Below are 12,763 nucleotides of genomic sequence, written 5' to 3'. Positions count from 1 at the left end.
GTTAAAAATCGGATTTATATATTTATATTAAGAAATGATTTCGTATCGGAAATCAGATTTATATATTTATATTGAGAAATGATTTTGTATCGAAAATCTGGTTTATATATTTATATTGAGGAATTGCTTGGTTTTGAAACTATTGAGAAGGGCTGAGAAATGTGGTTTGGATGGAACCCGTGAAGGGTGGTAAAGTCCGGATTTTATGGGAGGTGCTATCAAATTTTTTATAAGTTTGGATTTAATTAAGTGATTGATTTAAGGATAAATGATATTTGAATCTTTTGAAAAAGATTCAAACTTGAAATAGTTTTTGAAGTTAGTTTGAGGTTTTGGTTAAGTGAAAATGAGTTTTTATAAAAGAGAAATGTTTTAAGTGAAGTTTTGGAGTTTTCAGAAAAAGTTATAAAAGGTGGTATTGGTTTTTAAAGGAAAATGATTCGAGAAAAAGTGTTAAATGGTGTGATGTAAGAAAAGCAAAGTTTTGAAAAGAATGAATTTGGAAAGGAGTCTATATTGAAAGAGTTGAGTTTTTGGCTAAAAAGTCATTTTTAACTAAATTTGACAGGTCATAACTTGGTCCTCGGATCTCGAAAATTTGTGAAATTTGTTTGAATGAAAACTAGGTTTGACGAGATTATAACATTCGAAGAACGGGCGAAAAAAATGAATTTTTGAAACAAAGTTATGAAGGTATGAAAACTAGGCTTTAAAACTGAAACTTAGAAATTTTGTAGCACCCGTCCTATTTTTTTGAAAGAACTCTGTTTTTTTGGACGGGTTCAACCTTCTCAGCAAGTTTGAAAACCCTATTTGACATTTGAAAACTAATTTTTAAGCTTTGAAATGAGATGTGATTCACTATGCTGGCAAGGGCTAGGATTAATACCGCTTGCAAATTATAATTATGAATTGAGTTTGATTGAGATTGAAAAGTGCGTCGGGCACTATATCCCAAGAGTGTGCATGGGCACTATATCCTAGTTGTATATGTTAGAAGTGCGACCCTGGTGAGATGGTGGAAGGAGAGGATCCTCTTTTTTGTTCCTCTTGAGAATGTAAGATCGCCTGTTGAGAGAGGGTGGAAGGTTAGGATCCCCTTCTTGATTTCTCCTAGATATGTATGACAACTCAAACAAGGGCTGTTTGGTTAATCCCGCTTGTTCGTGGTTTTCTCTCTAGTTGCAAGGTAGTAGGACACTAATCCCCCGATCTGTATAGCATGGTCTCATCAGGACAAGGTGGTTGGACACTCTTTTGCCGATTTATGCCCCCTGATGTCTACCTCTATGAAAAGGTGGTAGGGCACTAATCTCCCGATTATATGCCTCCTTGAGATGCACAACAGAGAGACCAAATTCAAGTTAGCTACTGGGTGTGTCGGATTTTGGCAATTTAACTGGAGCATGAGCTCATGGCTAGTAGGACAGGCATGCATCATATGCATTTATGTGTGACATTGTTTAGGTGTGCATATTATATTTGGTTTGCCTATGTAAATGTTGATTTTTAACTGCTAATGCAGTCAATTAGGCTATATGATCTTTGCTTGCGGCATCTCTAACTATTCGGTTAACGTCTTTCACTTAATAAATCATGCCTTTTTCAAAGCATTACTATTCCTGAGTGCGGGTTCGGTGATTCATGCCATGTCGGATGAGTAAGATATGCGGAAGATGGGGGGCTTGCCTCCTCGTTCCCTTTTATCCGACCCGACCTCAGACTCTTTCTTCCCTACCCATTTTTATTTACTCTCTGGCTTTTGTTATTTAGGTGGTATCCTGAGATTGAAGAGATTAAATCCCTCCCGGGAACACACGAAACAAAGATATGAACTACGTAAATAAAAATGGAAAAGAGATGTTTCCAATTCATCCAAATCAGAAGCTTTTTCTATATCCATATAATCTACTTTAGTAGATCGATATTGCCCATATAATGAAAGCAAATCTTGTTCCTCAAGGACAGGAAAGATAGATAGATTCAATTAGATTACACTCCTATCAGTGCAACGGCCGCTTTCTCCCCCACCTGGCTGCTCAATCTAAACCATTAGGGGTGAGGAAGATTGATCAAACTCCCCAAGGGGAGGGGATAGGAATGTACTAAATCAACAGGCAGGCAGATAGGACTTTAACGGACGAGCAATCGAATATTTTTAGTGCCTTCCCCACCCCTCTTTCCTTACCCTCTCACTCCCCCTTTTTCAAGAAAAAAGCCCCACTCCCTAAGAAGGGGCCCCTCTCTGATAAGGAAGGAAACGAAAGATTCTCCATTTTATGACAAATCCGGTCCGATGGCTGTTCTCCACCAACCACAAGGATACAGGGACTCTATATCTCATCTTCGGTGCCATTGCTGGAGTGATGGGCACATGCTTCTCAGTATTGATTCGTATGGAATTAGCACGACCCGGCGATCAAATTCTTGGTGGGAATCATCAACTTTATAATGTTTTAATAATGGCTCACGCTTTTTTAATGATCTTTTTTATGGTTATGCCGGCGATGATAGGTATATCTGGTAATTGGTCTGTTCCGATTCTGATAGGTGCACCTGACATGGCATTTCCACGATTGCCATATTTTCTATAATTGCTCTTGATTGTGTATGAACTCCATTACTTGTGTTTGTAACTAGTTGGTTTGGAATATGGTGGTTTGAGTGGTGACTTGATTTTGTGTTGGGTCAGAGGCCGTAATTTGATTTGTGTTAGGCCAGAGGCTGTGATTTGGTTATGTTTGGGCCGGAGGTCGTGATTGAATAACTTAGTGGAACATTATTGAATATTATGTTTGGTTTAGAGTTCTTTACAAATAAAATATGAATTTAGATTTTCAGATAATTAACCGTTGGTTTTAAAAAAATTCATAAGACTTGTGATGATCATTGCAGTTGAAAATAGTTTTCTTCTATATATCTTATGACAATTCTGAAATTCCTATGGTGAGACCGTGTGGTTAGGTTCTCACCTCTACAGACTTCTCTTTTAAGATGGACGAAGAAGCTTATGAAGGGATTATTGTGCTAATGATTTATGTTATATCATTGTATTAGCTTAGTGATTTGTTTTTTCTCGCCATTATTATTATTATATTTTTGTAATAGAAAAAGGACATAGGAGTCATGATTTGTAATTTTTATTAGTTGTTGTATAAAAAAACTCTGGATTTTTATTAATTGTTTTATATATATATATGAAGTGTTGTGATTGGTTTTGTATGTATGTGCATAAGTTTTCAAAAAAAGTATTTCTAGATTTTCAAAAGAAAAGTTTATACGGTTTCAAGTTAAAAGACTCCTATCTTATTGTTAAATATATGGATGTTGCCGTAATGTCCTCGCTATCAGAGTGAAGCAATCGAAAGCATGACATTTTGGTAGTAAGGGTACTACACAGAAGGTTTTGAAGAACAAGGTGAAGAAAACTTGGTTTGTAGGTTAACTAAATCCCTATATGGTCTAAAGCAGGTGCCAAGGTAGTGTTGGTACAAGAGACTCGATTCTTTCATTATTACCCTTTGATACAACATTCTTAGTTCAGATCATTGTACCTATTACAAGAGGTCTGGTGTTAATGATTTCATTATTCTACTGTTGTATGTAGATGACATGTTGATGGTAGGCTCTAACAAAAATCAAATCCAAGAATTAAAGGCTGAGTTGGCTAGGGAGTTTGATATGAAAGACTTGGGACCAACAAACAAGATTTTAGGGATACAGATCCACCGAGACAAAAGGGATAGGAAGATTTGGCTATCGCAAAAGAACTATTTGAAAAAGATCTTGCAATGCTTCAACATGCAAGAATGTAAGCTAATTTCAACCCCACTTCCTATGAATTTTAAATTATCCTTAAGTATGTGCCCTAGTAATGAAGTATAACGGATGAAAATGTCTCGAGTACCGTATGCATCAGTGGTGGAAAGCCTTATGTATGCCATGATATGTACAAGATCAGATATTTCTCAAGCAGTTGCGGTGGTAAGTCGATTTATGGCAGATATGGGTAAAGCGCATTGGAATGCTCTTAAAAGGATCCTAAGATAAATCAAAGGGACCTCGAATATTACAATATATTTTGGAGGATCGGAATTCATTGCCAATGGATCTGTTGATTCAGACTTTGTAGGTGATCGTGATAAACAAAAATTTATTACAAGATATGTGTTTATACTTGCAGAAAGAGCTGTGAGATGGCTATCTAAGTTATAGATTGTTGTAGCTCTATGTACTAGAGAAGTTGAATATATGGCAGCTACACAAGCATGCAAGGAAGCTATTTGGATCCAAAAATTAATGGAGAAACTCGGCCACAAACAGCAGAAAATTCTTGTGTATTGTGACAATCAGAATGTCTTGCACATTCTGCCTTTTCATTCGAGAACAAAACACATTGGAGTGCAATATCACTTTGTTCGGAAAATAGTAGAGGAATAAATTATTGATATGCGAAAAATTCACACTAAAGATAATCTAGCAGATGCCATGACAAAACTAATCAACACAGAAAATTTTGAATAGTATAGATTCTCATGTGGCCTATCGAATACACGAGCAACATAAATTTTGAAATTTTTCAAAATTAACTTTAAGTAGGAGATTGTATGTTTAGTAAAGCTAATTATAGAAAAGAAAAAGAAAACTAAATAATGAAAGAAGAAAAATACTCATACGTAATAGCCATCAAACTTTGATGATGGAGAGAGAGGAGGAATAGTAACTTTATGTTATGGGTGATTTACGTAACAGGAATTCGCTTATAAATTGAAAACTTTTTCATTTTATTTTCAATCAATCCTTCCAACAAGAACAACAGTAACATTGAGTTACATAAAGAGTTTTTTAAAAGTTTTCTCTTATAATTAGAGAGAGGTGTAATCTTTTCTTTATTAAGAAAAAGTATTATTATAATCTCTTAATAATAGAAAAAAATTATAATTCTCAAAAAAAAGTATTCTATATAAATTTTTAATTTTTTATTTTTATATTTTGCTACGTCATTTGTCTTGGTACTAGTACTTAACAAAATATTAAATTGTAAGCAAGTTATTTATGCTCCAAGTGAATACAAAATGTAGACATTGTATATATGTGGTTTAAGGATATGGAATTTATTAGATTAATGTCAATTTATTTTTTATTAAATTTGTCAATATACTATTTATTTAAGGAAAAGTATAGAATATCAACATATTATCTGCTAATGTATTGTCAACAATAATTAATTATTATATTTTAAACACATATATAAAGAGATACATCTAGAAAATATATCTATAAAGATATTTTTATTAAACACAACTATAAAAAAGACATTTTTATTAGACACATCCACAAAAACATTTCTATTAAACACAATTATAAATAAAAATTGAGAGAAGTTGGCAGAAATGTTATTTGTAATGTAGCGGAATTGTTTATTTAAAATTCAGCAAAGACGAAGGGTCTTGTTTCTTAAGAGAAATAGAGATTTGTTTAAGGACTATTAATCACGCTCCTCCCCTATCGTTTCTACATTAGACTAGAGGACAAGTGGTGACCATCGGAACTTGTAGATTGTACGGTGCATGAAGAGCCCGCTTTGAGTATCACCGTCAAACAATTGTCATATTGACAACAAATATGCGACCATCAGTAGAGTACTTTACTTGGTGGGCTAGCAATTGCCGTAGCAAGTTCCTGGATCGTCTGGATGCACATTGTTACATGTTCTACCTTCGTGTAGCCTACAGTATGCACCGTTGTATGAGCCTCGAAAACTTCTAGTGGATTATCCCCATCGGAGACAAAGGCACACACAAGCACACATCGGTGAGAGACATAAATAGCATAGGGAACAGCTAGATGTTGAGGAGGATGAGGAGCCTAAGTACCATCGACAGTAGAAGCCAGAAGATGGTCGGCGAATGAGGCATCCACTACGCAGCCATCTCAGCCTCCGAGGCACACGGTGTACGAATTTAGATCATCATCGGTGGCCGGTTAGTTGCATGATGACTTAGCCATTGATATGGATGACATGTTCCATGTGGCTCACATTACAGATGAAGAGCTTCGACGTGTCACGTCTGAGTATCACTAAGGACGGTACTCGCAATCAGGTCACTAGGCGTTGCACAACATCCGATGTAGAATCCACAACAGAGTGGACTGTGCTAGATTGTCGCTATCTCCCCCTAGCGCCACCGTTGGAGGATTTGGGTCATTGTTCGACTTTCAGACGACTCCATCGATTATTGCAAACTCGTTATACTTTTTGACTTCGCAATCACAACCAGACCCACTACAGCTAGATCTTATTCAGGTTTTGCATGTGCAAGTACCCAAGCTTGAGACAGATCCATCAGGATGTGGAATCCATGGTATCATGAGTGTGTGAGGTGTTAGAAGTACACAAGTCATTAGATAAGTTATCCTCCAATTTGTGTTAAAAGTGGAGAACATGACAAAGAATAATTTATCCTCTCATTTTCAAAAGATATTAGAATAATTATACTTCAATTTTTTACGAAATGATTTTTGCATCAAACAATTTCATTTCATTATTTTTTATTAAGTCCAATAAAAATGTTAAAAATATCTTTTTATAAAGATATTTGTTTAGCCACACTCTAAAAGTGTGGCTTATTAGAAAAAAAATAACTATTTAAAGAGAATAATGATACTTTTAGATAAAGATAAGACTTCTACAACATACTAAAAATAACTTCTATATTCCACCAATTTAAAAAATATTTTCATACGAAGATAATAATAAAGTCATTGGAATATATATATATATATACTCAAAATTTTCAAGCAATATACAAATTATAGAACAAAATAATTATTCAAAAAAGTTTTTTGGGTCATCATCTGAATTGTTGATTAAAATTAAAAAAAAAATCAATTCGTGAAACTTTAATGGATTATGTTTTTCAAACCCAGAAAATAAAACACTTCGTTCTATCAACCCCTCAAGATAAATTGGAAAAAGAAACCCAGCCCCAAAAAATAAGGAAGTTAGAAATAAATAAATTATGTTTCAAGTTCTGTTTTTTCAAACATAAGCACTTCTGCACTTGGTGGCAACTGATTCAATTTTCATCACAAGTCATGGGTGGATGCTTGTTTCAGCTTTGGGTTATGTTTAGGATTAAGGATTGGTCAAATCTATCCCAAAATTATATTCTAATTATATACAACAAAAAGCAATCACCAAATTTAGTAAATTTTATAAAATATATATTATAAATAAATTAAATATATATTTATATATAAATACATAATAATTGATTTGGTAATTAATTTTTTATGCATGCACTATTCTTTTTATACTCTATAGCAAAAATACATATTTTATAATAAAATTAATGATACCTTTAAATATATTTATATAAATATTATATAATATTTATTAAATTTAATTAAAGTAATTTTATTTTAGTATTTAAAATTTATAAAATTATACTAACTATATATGATCAAATTGAATCCAAATTATTTCAAATTAATTTAAAATCAAATTCAAAACTTCACAATAAACCAACAAAATACTAAAATCAAATCCAGATCACCGGACCCGACCACACACCCCCCTTCTGTCATGTTATATTCCTTTGGAAAATGTGATTTGTTTAATCATATTGACACGGAAAGCCAACCCATGCCATTCCATGTCCTTCATCGATATTCTACAATTGAAACAAGAATGGTATACCTTTTTGGCTTTTTCTGTCTAATTTGGTGGAATGTCGGTGCTTTGTGTTTAGCAGCTTCTAAATGAACTCTTCTTTTATATAAAAAAAATTATTAAAAAGAAAAATCCATTTCTCATTTTGAGAGGACATCAAACTGACAGTAAGTAAAAATTCACTTCAAGCAACTTAATATTTGATAATCTTACAAAAAACACCACTTTTTTCTTCTTTGGTTTTAACAGAAATATATAACACTTTACTTGGTACAGACAGCCATCTCTATGATTTCATAGCAGGTCTGTACTTAATCATACATTTAAAATGTCATGCAAAAGCTTAAGCTACAACGCATCTTCATGTGGACACCACATCATTTATTCAGCAGCTTCTCAACACTCAACACGTAACTGGCTTTCCAAGCTTACGCTTCATGGAAAATCTGTGAAAAAGCACACAGCTGTCACACCAAGCCTTACCATCCTTTTTTCTTTTTTGTTGCATATTCGGTTGTTTGCTTATGCAGCCGAACCAGCTTGTTCACATAGATCCATCAAATCCAGAGTCTAAAAATCAATTCAGAATTCCACACCATTAGAGAGAGAGCATACATATATTGGTAAATGAGAACAGAAATACTGTCATACCTCTGGAACTGACAGCTCAAGACGAAACTTTGGACCATCATAGTGATGCAACACTGGCCTGAATGCGTCTTCCTCCAATGCCTTACAGACTTTCCTGACACGGATTCTCACCTACATATGAAGTTTTGGAAGAAAATTGACTATCCCTTCAGTATCTTAGAGAAAGACAAGCTAAATATATGTCTTTCTAAATATATGGACTCTTCCATTTCTACCTGAGCTGGGAACCTTGACTCGCCTTTGCACTTTTTGTCCTCCCATGCAGTTGGATCTATGTTAGAACCACCAAAACTTGCTGCCTGCAACCAAGAATTATCTTAATGACTAAATAAACTAAATCGCACTTAGGCTATCATTAACTTTTTCTTCTCTATTTTCCACCATTACACTCTAGCTATTTAAAAGAAGCAAGAGAAGAAGCAAGAGACGACAGACCTCTTCAAAAACACAAGATTCCCAAAACAGAACATACCCCACTAGATGAAGAATAACAAAATTATTGGAGAGCGAATTCAAACAGAGTCATTAGCATGCCCTCATACTCAGAAAAAGTAGTAGATACCCCAAAACGACCTATGACACTGCAGCTAAACATAAATCCCCAAACAGTGTACCTCTCTAATTCTATAAATGGCACAAAAACCAAAATGAAATCTGCTGGTAGTGCACTCTTGTTCTTTGACAACACAAATCAGCACACAACAGTTCTCAGGTTTTGTGGCTATTCCAATGAATTCTAGTAAGTAGCCTCTTTCACACAACATATTCAAGCGTACTCTGAAAAATTAAGAATAGCCCACCTCAAAAATGCCATGCAGTTGGTGAGTAGTATAGTTATACAGAAAAAGAGGTAATCCTGGTGTTATGGCCCGAACAGAATCTCGATATCTTGGAGGCAAACCTACAAAATAAATGCAAGCATCAGTCCTCAAGTATTTGAATAAGAGAATATAATGCAAATAGCCATAATATTGCTTACCAAATAGCTGACGTTTGAGGTCTTCCTGCATTGTGTCATTATTGCAGACAAAGATGTATCCCCCAAGCACTTCATTACGTGGGAGTGTCTCTGCTGCAGGTAGGGTCTTAAACCTTTTGTCAGCTGCATTTGAATTGTTGTTTTCATTGTTGTTATTGATATTGCTGTTATTGTTGGACTCTTTGTTGTGCGGAATATTAGCACTATACTTGTTGCTGTTCAAGTTTCCCACCAAGTTTGCATTGCTTTTGTGGTACACAGCATTAATATTGTAAGCACTGTTCCGTAGCGAGCTTTTGCTCACATTTTCAGTAACTTTCGAGTCCAGATTTAGCATGCTTAAGTTAAGTGTGTCAAACTTGTTCTCCTCCTGGAACCCAAATTTATCTCTTGGCTTTGGTTCAATAGCGCCCTTTGAGAGATCTAAGTTATTCACTCGTTCTCCCTTTGATCTTGTCTGCTCAGCCAATTTAGAAGCAACCATCAACCATTTGTGATCCTCAGATGACTTTGAGTGACCACGAAGTTCATCACCCAATTGCCAGAAGCTATGCATGCCCTCCATCTTGTGAAACCCTAACAACACAAACCTTTTTCAAGCAGCACACCAAACACTTGAAAATAAATAAATAAATACAGTGAGAACAGGAAATAGCAGTAAACAATCAGAAAAAGAATACAATTGTTGCAGATTGATATTTGAAGTCCATCTACTTATGTATTAAATAATAAAAAAAAGTGAGGAAGTAAAATCCACCAAACTAGTATAATCAAGAGAAATGGTACAAGACACCACAGATATTATATAACATTTCACAAAAAGCAGAAACTGACCCACTGGTACTAGTGCAATCTAATCTATTTCCAACAATAGACAAGCAATAATTCTAACTTTAAATGTTAAATTGCATAAACATCGTCTTCAGAGCTTGCAATCAGCTCGCAAATTCAATCAAGAGACCAATCATATCAATTCTGAAGCCATCTTAAATATGTTAAAGAAAAAGAAAACAAGCATCGAATCAACCGGTCAAATTTTCAGATTGATAACCACAACTCTGGTAACATGAGATCCATTTCTCATGGCTGAGTAGCTTTGAAGAAACTCCATCACAATAATAAAGTTACCATAACGATCGCAGCACCACAATAAACAAAACACAGAAACGGAACAAGCAAAGGAGAAAAAAAAAATCAAATCTAAGAAAAAAAATCCGCACTTCCGCAAATTAAGTGAAACAACTATGATCAGAAAAAAGGAACCAAAGATCTCAAAGATGTATTTTACAATTATGAGAACAATTTACTGAGGTAGAGCCAAAAAGTCAGAACTCAAGAAGAGTTTAGTGAGTAACATTACAAGGACTGAAAGATGGAAGAAATGAAGATTAGCCTTGCATATCTAGATTTGGATAACGAAAACTGTTGACCCGATCAGGGAAATTTCAAAGAAGGATGGATGAGGATGAAGCCCTAGATTTGAGGATCCAAAGCGCAGAGAGAGAAAGAGAAAGAGAGAGTACCTTTTACGACTTCGCTGAGAACCTCGAAGACGCGAGTGAGAGAGAGAATGAGAGAAGGGAAAGAAGCTTATAAGTTCTACGTATTTTGGATTTACAAAAGTGCCCATGCATTTTTGAGACAATTGCGCATATTGCCACTGTGATTTTGATTTATAGTTTTATACACATTTTTGTATTTTTGACACCTATGCGTTTGGAGTGGCGACGGACGACGACTTGACGAGGTTCATTGAATGTGCACTATTCACGTGGCACTCGCGCTCAGAAACTGCCGGAGATATTATTATCGCCAATAAATTGAGTTGGAAGTTGGAACTGGACTTTTTTTAATTAAATAAATTAAATTCATTATTTATAGTTTTATACATACATTAATATTTAAAATTATTTATATTTTTGCGTAATATACAAACGACATAAGGGTTACGTATTACTTATTTTATTTGTAACGTAAATGGTATTTTAATGATCAAAATTTTATCATAAAAAAATTATTTATTTTAGTTGCAAACTAAATTCTTTACTTTTTCTCTTCTTTCACGAATTATAATAGCCTACTTTTATTTGTGAGCTTGTATAGGTATTTACAAATTTGATTAATTAATATATTATTATTAATGTTATTATTAGTATTAAAAATAGTTATTAATCGTTTATATATTATAAATTATGATAATAGTATATAATATTATTTGGTTAAAGGGATATAATTTTTTAATAATTGTATATATTTAAAATATTATATTTATTGATAATAGAAGAGTCATAATCATTTATATACATAGACAAATTATAATTGTTATATGCAATAAATATAAATAAAACTCTTGTCTACTATTTAAATATATTAATCAAGTGTGTATTTTAATTATTAAAAGATTTTTTTTGTTCAAGAGAGTTGAGAATTTTTTATTATTGCTAATTAAGAAATTCTTAAGTTTCATTGTATCCTGTGAGAGTATTGTCATCAACCCTATAGCAACTAAGTGTGGACAAATATCTCTCTAAAGAAAACAATCTAATCATGCCTTGAAACCATTTTCATATATATCCAACAATGTTAGAGAAATATTTCTTGAAGATGGTACAAGATCAAAATACCACGTTCAAGGTCATGAATCAAGAGTTTGTCAAGTTGGATCGCTTTGATAGAACGAACTTCAACCGTTGGAAGGACTAAATGATGTTTCTTCTTTCGATTCTTAATCTTGCATATGTGATTGACGCGAAAACTACTCCAATTATCAATGTTGCTGAAAATTCCACACTGGAAGAGAAAGAAAAGATTGTTCAATTGAAGAAGAAATGAGATGAAGATATTTTTGCATGTCGAGGTCATATTCTCAATACTTTATCCGACCGACTCTATGATCTCTACATTTCAATTCAATCACCATTGGAGGATTGGAAGTCTTTGGAAAAAAAAGTACAATATTAAACGACAAGGAACAGAGAAGTTTATTATGTTGAAATATTTTGAATTTATTATGAATGATATTATGCCTGTTATGGATCAAATTCATGAAATACAAATCTTTGTAAATAGACTTCGTGATCTATAAATAACGATCCTTGAATTATTACAAGTTGGAACAATTATTTCAAAATTGCCTTCATCTTGAAATGGTTACAGGAATAAACTTTTACATCTTGGTAGGATTTCACAATTGAGAAATTACTAAGGTATATACATATAGAGAACGAAACTTGAAAACGTGATGCTGTGTATTTTTCTCAAAGTTTTAAAATGAATCATATTAGTGAAAACAATACCAACAAGAAGAAAAAAAAGTTCTCGAAAAGATTCAAAGTAAGCAAAAAGAGATAAAAAAAAAGTGTTATCATTGTCACAAGAAAGGACATTACATTAAAAAATATAAACTTCTAAAAAAGAAAGTATCAAAGACCAACTTAGTGCGTAGAAGAGAATGATCT

At 33.6% G+C, this 12,763-nt stretch overlaps 1 protein-coding gene across 3 annotated transcripts; it reads right to left on the bottom strand.

Annotated features, from left to right (window-relative positions):
- Positions 1–7,837: 7,837 nt before the first annotated feature.
- Positions 7,838–10,932, bottom strand: LOC107494788 (B2 protein). Of its 3 annotated transcripts, none has more exons than XM_016115825.3 (6): positions 10,829–10,932; positions 9,306–9,881; positions 9,127–9,227; positions 8,542–8,625; positions 8,327–8,437; positions 7,838–8,245 (listed from the first exon to the last, which is right to left on the bottom strand). In XM_016115825.3, the coding sequence occupies exons 2-6, from the start codon at positions 9,868–9,870 to the stop codon at positions 8,198–8,200; spliced, it is 909 nt and encodes a 302-aa protein (XP_015971311.1). In that variant the 5' UTR covers positions 9,871–9,881; positions 10,829–10,932; the 3' UTR covers positions 7,838–8,197. The 3 variants fall into 3 exon arrangements, with proteins under 3 accessions (XP_015971311.1, XP_015971310.2, XP_015971312.1); XM_016115824.3 differs by having other exon boundaries at positions 9,306–9,895; positions 10,829–10,922; XM_016115826.3 differs by having other exon boundaries at positions 9,306–9,919; positions 10,829–10,899.
- Between the last annotated feature and the right edge of the window lie 1,831 nt (positions 10,933–12,763).

Source organism: Arachis duranensis, chromosome 6 (assembly GCF_000817695.3).
Source record: "Arachis duranensis cultivar V14167 chromosome 6, aradu.V14167.gnm2.J7QH, whole genome shotgun sequence".
NCBI classification, from domain to species: Eukaryota; Viridiplantae; Streptophyta; class Magnoliopsida; order Fabales; family Fabaceae; genus Arachis; species Arachis duranensis.
Note: the sequence above shows the minus strand (reverse complement) of the source record. Positions and strands in the feature narration are given on the sequence as shown.

What these genes read in the sequence shown, in the direction of transcription:
- LOC107494788 (XM_016115825.3), bottom strand. Translation starts at nt 9,870, where the DNA reads ATGGAGGGCATGCATAGCTTCTGGCAATTGGGTGATGAACTTCGTGGT. An exon ending in CCTCAAACGTCAGCTATTTG is followed by an intron (nt 9,228 to 9,305) that starts GTAAGCAATATT and finishes TTTATTTTGTAG; the next exon opens with GTTTGCCTCCAAGATATCGA. An exon ending in TTGAGCTGTCAGTTCCAGAG is followed by an intron (nt 8,246 to 8,326) that starts GTATGACAGTAT and finishes ATTGATTTTTAG; the next exon opens with ACTCTGGATTTGATGGATCT.